The sequence below is a fragment of the Camelus ferus genome, unplaced genomic scaffold (genome assembly GCF_009834535.1).
Source record: "Camelus ferus isolate YT-003-E unplaced genomic scaffold, BCGSAC_Cfer_1.0 contig385, whole genome shotgun sequence".
Taxonomy (NCBI): Eukaryota; Metazoa; Chordata; class Mammalia; order Artiodactyla; family Camelidae; genus Camelus; species Camelus ferus.
Genome location: NW_022589126.1, coordinates 319,074 through 336,359, shown reverse-complemented (window position 1 = coordinate 336,359; position 17,286 = coordinate 319,074). Strand labels below are relative to the sequence as shown.

General features: G+C 52.2%; 1 protein-coding gene across 1 annotated transcript in view; it reads left to right on the top strand.

Annotated features, from left to right (window-relative positions):
* The first annotated feature begins 5 nt into the window (after positions 1-5).
* ABCA13 (ATP binding cassette subfamily A member 13) overlaps positions 6-17,286 on the top strand; it is a 149,130-nt gene continuing 131,849 nt past the window's right edge. The window contains 8 exon segments of the mRNA XM_032476330.1: positions 6-483; positions 2,032-3,861; positions 7,489-7,598; positions 9,300-9,418; positions 12,785-12,872; positions 12,875-12,947; positions 13,639-13,718; positions 14,390-14,511. Coding sequence (XP_032332221.1) covers positions 23-483; positions 2,032-3,861; positions 7,489-7,598; positions 9,300-9,418; positions 12,785-12,872; positions 12,875-12,947; positions 13,639-13,718; positions 14,390-14,511 — 2,883 coding nt within the window. The 5' untranslated portion in view covers positions 6-22.

The window sequence follows — 17,286 nt, the reverse complement described above, 5'->3', positions numbered from 1 at the left end:
CACAAAGGGAGGTTACTCCAGAATGATACAAACGTTATTGCTCCTTGCGGCCGACGGGAGTTCAGCTGATGGTACAGCCTCGTTGACCAAAGACGTTGCCGCCCTTTGGGGTTATCTCAGAAACGTGTCTGGGGAAGGTCATTTGAACGTTGTCTTTCTCCCTCGTCTGCTCAACCAAGAACGGCTAACTAATTTCTCAGTTGTTCGGCTGCTTTTTGAAAGATTCCTGAGCAATCGGACCGATACCTTAGCAGCCGTGAATGTAAGTGATGTGGACCTTTGGGTAGTGGATTTCATTGGCCGCGCCTTGAACCAGATGCCGTCGGAGGATGGCGAGAGGCTCACCGTCCCTCTGAGGAGCATGGCGGATTTCACGGAACAGCTTTTGGAAACATTCTTCTCATTTTTTCTAAAGGAAAATTCTGGGGATGAAACAGCTCTTCTGCTCAAAGATGTCCACGGAGATACCTCGGCAGAGATGAGGTGAGTCTGCTTTTATAGGCGCTGTGTGTTACAATCCGCTTTGCTTCCTGGAATATACGAATGTCAATAATCGTGTTGTACAAGCACCTCTGAACCATCTTCGAGGTGAATGTTGGTCTTAATGAACATCAAGGGTAAATAATTTTTGATGATTGTCATCTAACTAGTAGTGAACATGTATATAAACCTGTCCCCTGGCAATTAATCACTTACTGCGGTTTCCTATATTTTTGGATTATGGAGATAATTAAGAAATTCTATTTCATATAGAATTGAGAAATTAGTTATTCTATATGTATATGCATATATACCATGGGCGTATTTTGAGTTAATGCATTAACTGTCTAGTCACAAATGAAGGGTTTAAATATTTTCGTTCCAATGAATCTGCTGTGATGTTTACATTTGGAATTGATCAAACTTTAAAATTTTAAAACTGATAGATTATTTTTTTTCCCCCACATATCTTTATTTTTTAATCCCTTTTGAAGCTTGCCAGTGAGACGGCTGGAGGGAAATTCTAATTCTGTGTCTGTGTCAGTCAGGGCTCAACCACAGAGGCAGAACCAGAACAAGGGTTTCGTGCAAGGAATTGGCCGCCACCCTTTGGGGGGCTGGCCGAGCGGGTCCGGAGTCAGTGGGTATGCGGTCAGGAAGGATGCTGTGTCTAGGTGGGTTTGCTGGGTCAGGAGGCCCTAAACGCTCTCTGAAGACCTTCCACGTGGTGAAGCCAGGCTTACCCAGGGCAGTGTCCCATCTCACCAGCTTACAGCTGACTGCTGGGGGTGCAGAGTCTAGTTAAATCTGCAAAACCTGTTCAGAGCATCAGTTTAACGTGTCTTGGCGTTTATGCTGCTCCAGAATAGCCATCCTCCGCTCTCTCGAGGGAATCGTCCGTGTGGCTCGGCCAGACGGGACATGTACAAGGAAGGGGTGCTGGGGCTGTCACTCCGCCTGGCCAAGCTGAGACGTCACAGAGCCACCATGATGTCCCTGTGACTCGCTAGGACGCTGAACATCCAGAAAGATGTTGCCTTTTACACTGACAATCACCTTATCCTCATTTTATGCTCCTTTCTTTTCTAAGAGCAAAAGTACACGGCTTTTTACGGGTGTTAGATCTGAGGCGTTGTAATGAAATTATCCATGAAATTCATCCACTGTTTTCATTCTTTGGCTACAAAATATTAATTTTCATTTGGAAAGTATCAATTTTATTCTCCCATCTTGCTACTAGAAAGCAAAAAAAAAAAAAAAAAAAAAAAAAAAGAAAAAAAGCACAGCTGATCTTTGAACAACTGCATGGGCCCACTTACCCGTAGATTTTCCCCATTTATACGCACTACAGCACCACCTGGTCCGTGGTGGGTTGAACCCATGAATACAGAAGTGTAGACACGGAGGGTCGGCTGCAAAGTTACACTGAAATTTTCATCTACGCAGAGGGTCTGTGCCTGTAACCTTTGGGTTGTTCAAAGGCCAACTGTGTATGTTTTAAATCTTTCCACTGCTAACCGTGAAATTAAAAATATATATACATATTTACAGTTTTGTCCCAAAGGATAAAATCCTAGACATTTTGAAAGCGGATCAATTTCTTACCTCCGTGAAAGAAGACAGATTGAGGAACATTTTTTCGACTTTAAAGGAGACTCTGTACCATTTAGTCAGACACCCATTTACAGTAGATGGTGGAGGATTCTATTTGGATAATGATCAAGGATGGACGTTCATGAGAGATTTATTTACCCGTCTTCTCACGGAAACCTTACTGAAAAACAGGACAGATAACGATTTGGGGTTTCTTACGGCGGCAGTGAAGCACTTGTTTTCACAGAAGAACGGTTCCGAGGACCTTGTCAAACTCAATCGAGATCTGAGGGCAGCTCTTCGCCTCGTGAGAGAAGCTTCAGCCGGGATGGCAGGTCTCCTGGACACGCTCTCGAACTCCCCTGTTAAGGACTTCCTTGGCGCGTACCCTGCCCTCCAAGAAGTCATACTTGCCAATTTAACTGACTTGCTTTCCTTGGCAAATAACTCATTCCTTCTAAGAAACAGAGCAACGCTGGAAATTACCGAGAGGTTGCTTGGTGTGATCGCAAGAGCTGGTGGGCACGGTCAGGTCCTGGAGCCCCTCCTGGAAATGTCTGATGCTCTGATCACGCTGGTGCAGGACGGTGCTGCTTTGAGACATCTAGCCACGTCCGTGAACTCCACCGTGGGACTTCTCAACCTGGCCAAGGGCATTTCAAGGAGGTTGGCCTCTCTGGTTGCAGCTCGTTTCACCGCCAGCGCCAATGACACCATGAAAATCTTCGACACTCTTTATTCCGTTTTGCAACAAAGTGTTCGAAATGTCGTGAATGAAACAGCTACTGTGAAAAAAGGGCATCAGTTACTATTTGAAAAGATAGATGCCTTGTTGACACCGTTTCTCGACTTGGCTTTTGGGATGATTGGAGTCAAACCTAATAGCTCACAGGACTCTGATATTTTCAACACGTCAGCTCGCGTATTCGCTTATGTGAACCAGTCCGAAAAGCTTTATGATCTTTCGGAAGAGATAGCTGGGTTTCTAAGTTCTGTGAACATCGATGCGGGAGACGTGGAACATCTCGTGGTAGCATTTAACAATGAGACCGAAGGGTTTCCCGTGGATTCTGTCGGCTTGTGGGAAGAAATCCTGGCTTGCTTAATTCCTATAAATAACATCGCCAACCAGATAGAGTTTTTATTCTCGAATCCAAGTTCCACTCGTGATGGCCCTCAAGACACAGCGTGGGGAAGACCTCAAAACGTGGTCCTGTTTCTGCGTGAAATGCTCTCACAAAACAGCACAGAAATAGAGGCTTACTGGAGACGGGGGATTGGTCGCATCTTAGAAGCTCGTTGGAACGACTTGGGAGAGGATGTCCGGAAGGTTTTTGATCTGTTGCTGTCATCGGCTCGGCATCCAGACGAGCTTTGGAAAGCCATAAAAACCATGGTGGGGGTCCCCAGTGGACTCACAAGGGACTACTCGCGTGGTGCGAGTGACGCTTTGCTTTTCAGCACCTCTGTGATTCAGAACGTAACTCGTCAACAGCTCGGAGAGGCGCTCGCGACGGTGCTGGGTGCGATGGCTCTCCTGCAGAAGGAGCTTCTGCAAAACAGCCCTCACTGGGCACATTCCCTGAGAACCTGGCTTCAGCCCATTGCTGAGATTTTCATTAACGCCACCGCTGGAAAGAACATCACGTCAGGAGCAGAAGAGACGCCGGAGAAGGGGCAGGCTGATTCCCCTTTCCCCCTCACACTGGTACCACGTTGCGAGAAATTCCTGAAGGGCTTAATTGCATGGACTGAATACTGGCAGGAGGTTTCACTGTCAGATCAAAGGTAAGAAAGCCCCTAAATTCTCTTCATTTTCCTCCCCGCTGCAGTAACCGCAAAATAGAGCCACGCAGGAGCTGCACTGAACCAGGGTGGGCGGTCCTTCTGGACTTGAACGTACATTACACTCTGGAGTTGGCTTCCCCAGGGAATGGCTCAAGTCCAGCCTCTTCGCTGTTTGGTTCATTATTTGGCATTTGGTGGGAAGGGGTAGATTTGGGAGTTTGAGATTGCAAATGTTAGTATATATATAAAAACAATACATACGTTAGTATATATACAAAACTATATATAAAACGGTATATAGTTATAAATGTTTATATGTGTATATATATATATATAAACTATATATAAAAACAGATGAAAAAAAAACCAAGTGTCTTCTGTAGAGCACAGGGAACTATATTCAATATCTTGCAATAACCTTTAATGAAAAAGAATATGGAAATGAATATATGTGTGTATGTGCATGATGGGGACACGGTGCTGTGCACCAGAAATGGGCACATTGTATCTGAATATATTTCAATTTTAAGCAAAAAAGAGTGAATAGAGGTGAGGAGGAAGAAAAAAAAATACTATATGAATTTATTCCAGGTTTTTCCAAAGTGAATTCTCTTTTCGAAAGTGAAATCCTGTTATTTGATTCACGGGGCCCAAGGCCAGGGAGGTACGCAGGTGCTTCTGGCCACGTGCCCCGGCAGCCCGGGGTCCTGCCGTGTGACACGCAGATAGAAGGTGGAGCTGGGGCGGGACCTGGAGAAAAACAATATTCCTTGGTTTAAAAATAAAACACCCAAAGTTTAAAAATGATGGAAAGAAAGAAACCTGTTCTTGAAAGGCCCAGTGCTGGCGGTTCTTCATGGAGGGGGTTTGCACTGTGTCCCGAGACTGGAAGCTACTGGGCTGGGAACTGGCCACCCCAGCTTTTAAATTCACACGGCTTGGCTCCCAGCTTCATTCTACTCGGGTGATACCTTGCTTGCACCCTTCCTCCCGTTTCACTCTCCTGTGATCGTGGACTTCCCGAGTGAGGAGTTCACAGGATGCCTCAAACAGAAACCCCCGCTGGTTGTGGGTTTAAGGCCGACTGGCCTGACTTCGATGTGAGTCTTGGCTCTGATGTTCAGTAGCTTTCTGAATCTAGGCAAGTCCTGTCAGCTTTCTTTCTTTCTTTTTTTTTTTTTTTTAATGACATCACTTTATTTTTATTTTATTTTAGTTTTCGGTGAGGGGGGAGGAAATTAGGTTTATTTATTTTTTAACGAAGGTACTAGGGGGTGAACCCAGGACCTGGTGCCTGCTAGGCACACCCCCTACCACTAAGCTTCACCCTCGCCACCCCCTTTAAGCTTTCGGAACCTCCCTGTGTGTGTAAAGCAGGGGTAACTGTGATACCTTTCTGGGGTGTGGTAAGGGTTCTACGATAAAATAAATTTCAGAGATGTGGGTTTAACCCATGAAACATATTAGTAATAAAACAACAACCACGGACATCTAGGCAAAAAAATTAGCTTAAAATAAAGTAATAAGAACCATTGCAAAACCCCTCAAAAGGTGGAAAGTTCCATTAACATCCTGAAGATTCACCACGAGGTTCCTGGAGCTCAGACGCCCTGATGGCAGAGGTCGGCTGTCTAGAGCACATCTGGGCAGAATTCATTTTTCCTGCCTCCTGCTTTGGTGCCTACAGTTGTACAGGGAAGGGAGGCTTGATCACGCCAGACCTGAATCCTCTGTGTTCTATCCCAGAGAGCCCTCTGGCCCCTTGTCCCCTCCCCGCTGCAGGGCCTCGTTCAGCAGCCCTCTCTTTCGTGAGCTCATGCCCCATCTGTGTTACTCCCAGTTAGAATCAAATTCCATTTCCGAGGGAACCTGCTTCTGAACTGTTTACACCCCTAAATCGATCAGAGGGAGAAGGCAGGCATCTCCACCTGCTCTTCCCTCGTGTCTGAAGCCTTCCCAGCGCCGTGTGGGATAAACAGAGCACGGTGTCCACCTGAGGGGGTTGGGGGACATGTGTATCCCCTTTGCTTCACAGTGTGAGGTCGGGGGACCAGCAGCCTCAGCTGAGAGCTGATCAGAAATGCAGTTTCCAGCCTGTCCCCCCCACCCCCGGCCCAGCCCAAGCCTGCGGCAGGCCCCCAGACCGTCCACAAGATGCATTAGCTTGTGAAATGCTCCCCTGGACCATGTTCCCCACACTGGTGGTCAGCAGATCAGGACCTGGGACAGCTCAGCGCCTTCCTCTGCTGAGTGAGGCCGGCAGTGGCCGCTGGTGACCCCACACCGACTGTCAAATAACCACTCTTCTGCTTCCGTGTCCACGGTCACTTTGGCACAAGGAATTTGTGACAATTAAAACCCTGCAGTTTATTCAAAGTACATGTTACCTGCGTGAGTGCTGGGCTTTGTGGAGTCCACTTGGGTGATGTGGAGAATGAGCCCCCAGACCAGCTTTTAATAAAGCCGCTTTTTCCACATCGCTCGAGTGGGCTCCATAAAGACCAGCATCCATGCACGCGCACACATATACATGTACACACATGCACATGTGCAAACACACACGCATGCAGAGACATAAGCGCACATGCATGCACGCACACATGTGCACACATGCACAGTGCAAACACATGCAGAGACATAGCACACATGTAAATGCATGCATGCACACATACATGTGCACACATGCACACGTGCAAACACATGCATGCAGAGACAAGCACACACATGTACACCTGCACATGTGCAGACACACACACAGACATAGCACACATGCACACATGTAAATGCATGCGCACACATGCACACACAAATGCATGCACACATGTAAACACAATGTGCGCACACATGCAAGGACACAACATGCACACGTACATGTACACACACATGTGCAAACACGCGGAGACAAGCGTACATGCATGTGTGCACACACATACATGTGCACACATGCACACGTGCACACACGTGCAGAGACATAAGCACACATGCAGGCACACATGCAAACGCATGCAGAGACACGCACACATGTAAATGCATGCACGCACACATACATGTAGACATGCACACGTGCACAGACATAAGCACACATGCATACACGCAAATGCACACGCAGTTGTAAACACGTGCACACGTAAGCATACAACATGCATACATGCACACATATGTAAACACATAAACCCACCCACACATGTAAACACACACATGCAAACACAATACATGCACACAATACACGCGCACATGTAAACACACATGTAAATACACATGCACACATGTAAACACAGAGACACACATGTGCATACAGGTAAACACACATGCACATGCGGTTTCCTCACCTTGACTTCCCCCTTTCCTTCTGTCTTGATGCCCTTCCATCCTGGACCTTTGCATTTCAGGAGGCTGGCCCATGACCACAAGAGAGAGCACGTCTCAGGTTCACGGGCAACACGATGCTCTGAACTGAAACGGGGGACCCGCCGCTCTCCAGCCGTGTCTGCTGTGATTTTCGTGGAGTAGACGGCCGGGCAGGGAGACGGTTCCTTCACGTGTGTTACGACTTTTCCTTGCACGGAGAAGTGGTGCTCCCGGTTGCAGACTTTCCCCTTTAATGAGGTTGTCTGTTTCTTCCCTAAGTGTTGCTGAAGTGTGTCGGGCTTTCCAGCAGCCTGTGGAGCCCCTGGAAGCTACAGCGGCCCTGCGGAGAGTGGGGATGCTGGCCCTGCGTGCGCTGGTTCTCCTTGCAGGTGGGTGCGTCCGCGCGCGGGTGCCCGGGGCCCACGTCCGGAGCTTGGCTGTCCTCGCCATGGCTCGTGAGCTGCTCTTGGACTAAAGCGTGGCCTTCCTGTCTGACACCCGAGGGCCCTGAGGGCCTGGTCCACCCCTCCTCCCCAGCCCCACCATGGAGATGCTTTTCCAGCCGGGGGCATCCACCCCTTCCCTGCCCCTGAGCTGGGCTTCTGGTCCCTGCATCTCTGCTCGTGGAATGTGCCCCCCTGTCCTTCTGAGCTGTCCTGTGGCTGGAGAAGGCACGCCCTCGTCTCCTGGGTGGGCAGTGACCTGGGCAGACAGGATCAGTGCTCTGATCTCGTACGTCCGCCTCCTCTAACGGAGTCACTGTTCCTTGGAGGCTGCGGCCGCGTGGTCGCCTTCTGTGCACATCCACGCGGTAACCTGAATTCCCAGAACCCTTTCTCTAAACTCCTGGCACTTTTACTCATATTTGAGTTTCTTGGTAGCCATTTCTGCAGCCGTTTGCAACTTTACGGAGAGCAGGATCTGCTCCTTGTTCAGTTCCCTCTCCATAATACTCAGCTTAGTGCGTACCTGGGGGTAATTCATACTCAGTTGTGAATGAATGAATTTGTCTCCTGAGATCCGACGTGCCAGATCCGTTACTACGGATTTGAGTGAAATTTCCTCTCGAGGCCGTTGTTGGAGGAACAGACCATAAGCTGCCCTCAGGGCTGGCTGGGTGCCTTCGAGAACTTTCTCTGAGATGTGCACATGAGGTCTCAGAGCCCCTCCGCGTCCACAGACAGGACCAGGGCTGCTTACGTAGCTTTGCACCCGCACCCAGGCTGCTGCTTTTTGTGGCTTGGCGACCTGCACGAGGCTGCAGCCGCCCTGTTGGTGCTGCCAGGAATGGGGTCCTTGCAAATGCTGACGGCAGCAGGTGTGGGCTGAAGGATATGAGCCTGAGGAGGGAGGAGCAGGGAGGAGAAACGGGTCTAATCACACCAAGAGGAGAAGAGGGGCCCAGGGGCCAGCTGAGGGGCCTTGAGCCCTGGTGGAGCCCGCCAGCCTCAAATCAACCGTGTGCGTAATTCCACCTTCACACTGAGTGAGGGGGGACACTGCCCGTCCCTGCTCCCAGCCAGCAGGAGATAGCCAAGACTGTCCTGGGCAAACTGGGGCCGCCAGGTAGCCTGCCTCGGGGGACAGGAGGAGGGCCCGTGTGGGGAGGTGGGGGGAGGCTCTCACTGCCCTGCATTCAGTGGGGCCCAGAGAAAACCAGGTCTTCACTTGGTTACATTTGAGTCCCTGAAGGTACAGCCTCCACCTCAGTACTCTGAACCTTCATCTTGATGATTTAAGAAATCTTTGCGAATCTGTATCGTTTTGAATGTTCAAAAAATGATTTCAAGATTTGCAGATACACACTGCTGCGTATAAAACAGATGAACAACAAGGGTCTACTGTGCAGCACAGGGAACTCTATTCAATACCTCGTAATGACCTATAATGAGAAAGAACATGAAAAGGAATATATGTATGTGCATGTATGACTGAAGCGCTGTGCTGCGCACCAGAAATTGACACAGCGTTGTGAACTGACTAGACTTTGATAAAAACATATAAATGCAAAAAATACGATTTCATGCAAGTGGCTAGCTGGGGAGCGGACAGTTTCCTGATGGCTTCTCTCTGTGTGTTTCCCCCGGCAGAAAACCCTTCCTGGACCGAGGACGTCCTCTGTGTCCCTCTGAGTGACGAGCAGGGCTGGATAAGGCGCCTCGCTTTATCTGTTCTCCGAGGGGTCACTCTGGTGCAGGACCACCTCCAGGTGTGTTGGCTTTGCTGGGTCCAAGGCTGGCCTGTCCATGACGACTGGCCCACGCGAGGCAGCCCCGTCGTGCTGAGCTTGCTGGCTCGGTCCCCAGAAGTGAGGTGAAGGCGGTGCGCGGTCACGGGGGGCGGTCGGGGCGGCAGAGCGCGTGTTGACACGTCCCCCGCGGCTTCTCCGGTGGCCGGTGCTGACTCCTGAGTGCCGGCTGCCACATTGTCAGGAAGTTTGCACGCTGGTTCTTACACATAGACATCATTAATGGTTACATTCTGTAAACGTGATAAAAAGTTAAACGCAAACGTACTGGATACGCAGATCCATCGCTTCCTAGTCCCTTCCGTGTGTTTTGCTGCTGTCTGTTCTCCTGAGATCGTTTACAGCTCTCGCGTCCAGACGGTTGGACACCACATGCCTCTCTCTTCTCAAGTCTGTGCCCAGGCCGTCACGTCGGCTGCTTGGACTGGTTCCACGGTGGGAGCACTCACACCAAGAAGGCAGCCTGTGTGACAGACGAGGTCTGTATTTCATCAAAGAGCCGCCATTGCCCATTTACTGGCCCCGCGCGGGGTGTGACCGCCAGCGCACCGGCAAGTCCCAGGGGCTCAGAGCTGACGGGAACCTGCGTGGATGTCCTCTTTGCCTCCCCTGGGGCTTTTATCTGCTGCCGACGCCCTTGCCCCGACGTTAACGAGCCCTGGGCCCACGGGCACCACCCCTGAGCTGCTGGGGAAGCCTACACGATGGAGTTTTTTTTTTTTTTTTAATGCAACTGATACCATTTTTTTTTTAATTTAAAAATCTTTTTGGGGCGGGGAGGTCTTTAGGTTTACTTACTTATTTAGGTTTTAGAGGAAGGACCGGGGATTGAACCCAGGACCTCGTGCATGCCAAGCACGCGCTCCGCCACCGAGCTCTGCCCTCCCCGTGCCCCGGGTCCAGCTCTGAACATTGCTTATTGCTTTGGTGGTCCTTTAACTTCCCCGAATCCCACGTCCAGTGGGTGCGGGATCCTCACAGCGAGCAGAGAGGAAGACAGTGCCCGGAGGGACTAGCCGGGCTCCTGCTAAAGTCCCTCAACACGGTGAGGGCCTGGGGGGCCTCACCTTTATGAAAACGCAAGTTGTGGACGCTTGATCGTGTTGTGCAGCCTCAGGAAGGGCGGCATGTGGGAGCCAGGGGTCTCAGAGAAACATGTCTGCAGCCCCAGCAGGGGCGTGAGCGCACGTGGATTTATTCAGACCCTCATGCCCTGATCCCAGATTGTGTGACGCTTTGGCAGGTACTCCACGTGGGTGAAAAAACAAACAACAAATGAAAAAAACAAAACAAGTCCAACAGACGGTTTGTGAAGGCCGAGGGAAGTCTGCAGCTCCAGCTTCTGAGACAACTGCCTCCAAGACCGTGTTCACATGATGGTCACCTGTCCTGGCTGGTGACGGCTAGGTCCTTTCTGACGAAGAGCAGAGGTGGCCATCTTGGATGACCGAAGGAGACGGGCACTCATCTCGGGATGCGTTTGTGCTCCAAGGGAGCCCGGAGGCCGACGGGATCAGAAATATAAATCTTTCCCAGAGCGTGGGGTGTGAAGTGTCCTGGGCCAGACAGACGCAGGCGGGAGGCACACGGCCACTGTGAGTTTTTAATATTCCTGGTAAATCTCACGCAGAGTGGTCCCTGTGCCAACGTGGGATCCCACTGGAAGTGGAAGTCCTGACCGGTAGCATCCATATGATGACAGTCTGGGGCGTCGCCCCCTTTCGCTCTCTCACTGGTTGCTCTAAACGGCAGAAGATAGTCGTAAGGAGCTCACTGGGGATCAGACAGCACATTTAAGAAGGGACAGCAAGTGCCCGTGCGTCTCGGCTCTTCTGGGATGAGGTGATGTGGCCAGAGCTCTAGGTGGGACGGGGGCTTCCGACCGACCGCCTCCCCAGATCGGGACCTGTGGACCCAGCTGTGGGCAGTGTTGCAGAGCAGACCCGGTACACTTACCTGGCCAGACCCTGGACAGTTACAGACTTGTTCTAGCCAGAGAGCAGGGCCTGAGTGAGCTCCCCTTCCATGTGGGGTCACGCCCGTCCCTGAGATAAAGCCCAGTGATGTCAGCCTTCAGCCTTCCCACTGGACACGCCCAGCGTGGAGCCAGTGTGCCTGTGACGGAGGAAGTTAGACCTTTCCTTCTGTGTCTTTGCTCCCAGGGAAGGAGCACTTTCCTCCTCTACACCCCCCATATGTCAAAAGGATTATGCTTTTGCACCCCAATGTTCACAGCAGGACTGTTTACAATAGCCAAGACATGGAAACAACCTAAATGTCCATCAACAGATGACTGGATAAAGAAGCTGTGGTATATTTATACAATGGAATACTACTCGGCCACGAAAAAGGATAAAACAATGCCATTTGCAGCAACATGGATGGACCTGGAGATCATCATGCTAAGTCAAGTCAGGCAGAAAGAGAAAGAAAAATACCATATGAGATCACTCAGATGTGGAATCTAAAAAAAAAATGATACAAATTCTATTTGTAAACCAAAAACAGACTCACGCACCTAAAAAACAAACTATGGTTACCAAAGGGGAAAAGGCGGGGAGGGATAAATTAGGGGTGGGGATTAGCAGACACACACTACTGAACGTAAAATAGATAAACAACAAGGACCTACTGCAGAGCTCAGAAAACTGTGTTCAATTTCTTATAATAACATATAATGGAAAAGAATCTGAAAAGAAAAAAAAATATATGTAAAATGTGTAACTGAGTCGCTTTGCTGTGCACCTGAAACTAACACTGGAAGTCAACTACATCTCAATAAAATGTTCTTTTTTAAAAAGCTTATGCTGTTAAATTTAAGGATAGCATTTATAGCAGGAATATTACAAATGAGCAGAATTAAATTCAATTTGGGTGTCAGTACAGATTATGAGCTCAAGGCTCTTTTCTGTGAGGGGACACTCCGTGGGCAGAGCTGCAGTGTGACATGTTTTATTGAACCCCCATTCCCAGAGGAGGCCCTTCATTTGCACCGGTGGTTCTGACCCAGAGCTGTCTGTGCACCTGTGTCCCAGGAAGAGGGGTCACCATGGAGGAAGGGGAGTGTGAGGCTGCGAAGGGTTGTGTCGGGGGGTTCGGGGGTGGACGGGGGAGGCTTGGACGACGCCACACCCAGGAGTGAGAGCAGACAGTGGTGTCCACGGGCTTCTCTGCGTGTTGTTAGAACTTCCTGAGATGAAGGACGGTTACCTGACAGCTTTCGGTGCAGGTGGTGCCCAGCCAGGGCGTGCGGAGGTCTGGTTTCCAGACGTGCGCTCACCCGAACAAGTGTGTGCTTCTAACTGCAACCACTGCTGTGTTTTCTAGGAAACGGCAGAGCTGTGGGCCTCCCCCCATCAGCCAAGCTGTGAAGATCTGAGCAGGAATCTCTCCAGCGCCTTGCGGAGCTTCCGGAGCGCTTGGAGAAGGCCCGCGCGCGGAGCTGTGCCTGCAGGTCCCCGCCGGGCCCCGGCCCCCGGCCCCTGCGCACGTACGCCCTGCGCGCCCTCCACCCCTGCCCTCGCCGAGGCCATACCTCCCTGCGTTTTCAAATGACAGACTTCACACGGTCATGTGCACCGCAGGGCATTAAAATTCACGCTGGTGCCGTGTTTGCACCCACACCAGCGTCTTTAGGGTGTGAACTGTAAGAAGCCGAGCTTCATCGCGGCTCCGGGCGTTGGATCAAAATGTCCAGACCTGAGGTCACAATTTGGCATTCGTTATGTTCTGGGGGACCGGCCAGCGACTTCTCATGCTGGATTAACTTTGTTCTGAGCCCTCCAAGTGTAACCCGCCCCGGAAGAGGCAGTCAGGCCCTTGCTCGTCTGCGGCGAGCTGTTCACAGAAAGGACGATGTTCAGCTGAATTCTTGGTGTCCTAATTTCTCACGCATCCCAGGATCTGTCTTCTCCATCCCTTCCACACTCATGAGACCCTTTATTCCGCACCCTGGTGACCGACTCACCTTGCCTGGCAGGGGCTCCCAGACGGAAACGCTGGGGTCGTGATACTGACCAGTATTCACATCCAGAGTGCGTGTGTCTAATTATTCGGGGGACTTTTATAGAAATGGGGTCTTGTCACCTTGTTCCCGGGGACTGATGCACTATTGTTCCCTCCGGCATTGTTGCTTGCTGTCTCATCTTGCCCAAATTAGCTGCAATTTTCTACCATTTCAGGTTGGCCCGAAGCCTCGAGAAGACTTTGCTGTCTGGGAACCCCATTATGACTTTCCTTGGCAATTTCTCAGTAACTCAGGGTAAGTACGCGGTTCCTGCACGTCTGCCTGAGTGAAAATTGAGTTTAGTTTCTCGCACGAACGTATGATTACAGTAAAACACATTCAGGGAGGGTTAGTGCTGTAGGTGATAAAGAACAGGTTAGAGCCGCCTGGCTGCCCTGACGTCTTCGGGGTTGAGAAGGATGTCGCCAAGTCCTGGGTCCGACACCGAGACAGGAAGGAAGGGAGACGTCCGTGGTCGTGGTGTCTCCCTGCACATGGAGACCTCGACAAGCCTCTGTTTCTCTGTCTGTCTGGTCCATACGATCCATAAGCCCTTGCAACACCGATAAGTCAAGCCTGAAGAATTCTGGCAAATCTCTCGTTGAGAAACGTGAGATACATAGGTTCATGGAGAGGAGTGAGTTCCCTAAGGAGAACCACCTGTTTCCAGAGCAAATCTTAACGTGCACAGGGCTCGGGGGTGGCAGGCCTCCCGCCCTGGGGTTTTGTTTCACTGCTGGTGTTGGTGAACTCAGGTCCTCCTGGAAGATAAGGTGTGACTTTATTTAGTGCTTATGTACTGGGGGGCTGGGCACGGTCAAGGAGGCGACCCCGGCCAGGTTTTAGCGTCAGATCTCGTCTTCGCAGTCGGCAACACCCCAAACACGTGTCGCTATAAGATTTCCTTCCTCTGGGTCGCTTTTCAGATGTAAAAGTCAAAGACGTGATACAGAACGTCACCAGGTTAACCGAAGGGCTTCGGACGTCTCTGCACATCTCAGACGCGACCATCGAGGGCATTTTAGAAGCCAACGTCTCCCATTCAAAGGTACCGCCGGCTTCTCCTCGGGTTGCCCTCCCCGCGAGCCCTCGGGCGGGCGGCCGGGGGCTGCTGCCCTCCTGTCCTGGTGCCTCCCTGCCCCACGGCTGGGGGCCTCGTGTGAATGATACAAACAGAGGCAGAAGGGAAACGAGAGAATAAACCAGCAGTCAAAGGACGTTGTTGTCTGCTGCCAAGACCTGGGGGACTGTCACGGGGCTGCCTTTGCTGGCGTTAGAAATGAAGTCGGTGAATGATGTTTGTTCCGGAATTCCCAAACTGATGGGCGGTGCCTGGGGGGCCCTGCTGGGGCGGCTGTGATTTCGTCTGAGTCGGGGATGCCTGTGTGCAGCCGGACGTGTGCTGTGGGATGGCTCGGTGTGTTGGCAGACGGGCAGTTGCAGGCAGGCGTGTCCCCAAGGGGGTTGAGAGGCGCTGGTTGAGGCCACGGAGATAAGGAGATGGGGATACGTGCGGGGCGGGTTTCTCCGCGGAGGGTGGGAGCGCGTGAGTTTCTCCTCGTCCCCGGCGGACGCCCCCTGCGCCCCTGGCACGAACTTGGCTGGGATGACCTGTCAGCACTTCCAGTGGGGTTTCAGTTCCCGGGACCCAGAACCTGCCGGAAGCAGCCGCCACGAAGGGGGCTCGCTCTCGAGTGAGCACTTTTCTTGACCGTCAGCCGGGCCCCTGTGGATCCTGACTTTCCTGTGGTGCGTCTTGTGAATTGCGGCTAAACGCGAGCCTTGACAAGGAGGCCAGTTGACTAAGAGTTAACCCACGTTAAGGAAGAGATGAGAGGAGCCCCAGACTCACGTTCTGTCTCCTCAGGGACGGTATGGTGCAAGGAAGATGCCAAAGGCAGCTTATGGAGGACCCCCATGCACTGGGGAGGGGTGTGTCTGCTGGATCGTGTGGCAGGCGAACGGAGCAGTGACCGAGTTCGTTTAAGCAGCGACTAGCAACGCGGTCAGAGAAGGGTCAGGGCGGCTGCCTCCGGGGGTCCCTTCAAATTCTACATCTTGGGTTCCATGGTTTGTGCCCAGTTCAACAAGTGGCCACTGGGTGTCGCTGAGGTTCCGTGGCCGGAGGGCTGGGCTCCGGGCAGGCTCGGAGACGGCTGATCAGTGCTTTTAGCATTTGTCTGTCTTCCTCTACCTCTCGGGCCGTGGACGTCGTTATGGAGGGTCACCTAAACTGCTGGACAGTTAGGTCGCCGGGAGGGCATTAGAAGCATTGCATTCCTGGGACTCAGATAAATAAGGAAGGTCTTTGCTTTGACGGCTGAGTGCGTCCATGAACTGGAACGCGTCCACAGACCTTAGGTAATTGTTCGGTTAGGAGAAATATGGCTGGAGCCTCATTCATCCACCTGCTGGGAGTCTTCCCTCCCGGAGCCTGGACCCCCGAGTCCCTGCTCTGAGGGAGCAGACGTCCTGTGGGGTGGCAGACGCACTAAACAGACACGTGTCGTACGGTGAAGTTCTGCGCGGCACATGTCCGGGGCGACCTGGCAGTGGTGGGGACAGGTGGTCCCGGGGGCTCCCTGAGGACGGGGCATCGGGGCTCAGACGGACAAGGGGAAACCACTGTTTGTAAAGACATGAGAGAGCCCCAGGGCTGGGGACCCAGTCAGAGGGCCAGGGGCAGGAAGAAGGGGGTGGCGGCCAGGCTGACCCGTGGACGCCATGCACTTTCCTTTCCCGCCCTCTGTTCTGGCTTCAGCTGCTGGGGGCCCCTGGGGAAGGTCCTCTCTCCCAGCGCTCCATTCCTTAGCACCGGCGTCTCCGGGTGCAAACCCCAGGTCTCAGACGCCTGGGGCGTGTTGGAGCCTGGAGCCCGGCTCACCCACCTCCGCCCTGGACTGAGTCCCCCCACCCGCCCGGAGACGCTCCGCGCATGTTGTGCCGTGGTGCCCGGCCCCTCGCTCCCGATCAGCAGTGACCTCCTTCTCTGCACCAGGCCGATTTGTTGCTCTTTTCAGAGGTGACCGTGAGGTTGCAGAGTCAGGACCGAGGAGCCTGAGAGAGCGATCAGAGGGTCTGTCCACTCCCTTGGGAGACAGGGGTGCCACATCCCCCTGCAGATTTGTGCTCCCTCCTCGAAGGTGGAGGAAGGTGAGGGCAGAGCTCCCCGCGAGCTCTGATCTCCTCTGCGAGGCTCTTAAGGGGAAAAGCTGATCTGCAACCTTTTCTTACTTCCCGTGGGCAGGAAGGAGTGCGTTTGGTGCATCTGGCCTAATTTCTGTCTCTCACTGGGGGTGGCATCTGTAGGCACCATGACCAGCTGGCTGGCACACTTTTTGGCGCGAGAGCCGCCTTCCGGGGATTTCTCCAGCCTGGCCTGTTCCGATGGTTCTGGCTCACGGAGCCAGGCTTCTGGAGCGCTGCGTCGGATGGTTCCTGGTGTGACTCACTTCGGAGTAGATGCCATTCACCGCAGGCTCACCCTGGCTTTTTTTCTGAGAGAGAAACAATTAACCTGTGAGTAGAGTTGAGAGTTCCCGGCGCACGAGAGGAACGGGGCCCGGTGTGCCTTGGCGGGCGCCCCCGGCCACGTGGAAGGTCTTACCCCAAACGGAGCGCGTCCTGAGCTGTGAGTGTCACGCGGTTCCCACAAGTAACCCCACCGCCATGTCATCAGGCTGGAATTCGTGATCCTTCTAATTCTGGAAACTTCAGACCCTCCGCCAACCTGTCATGGAAGATAAATGGCTGCTTCAGTGGGTGCCTCTTCCCTACTTGTACTTCTGCACGTGTGTTTGAACCCGAGTTTCCGAATTTGCAT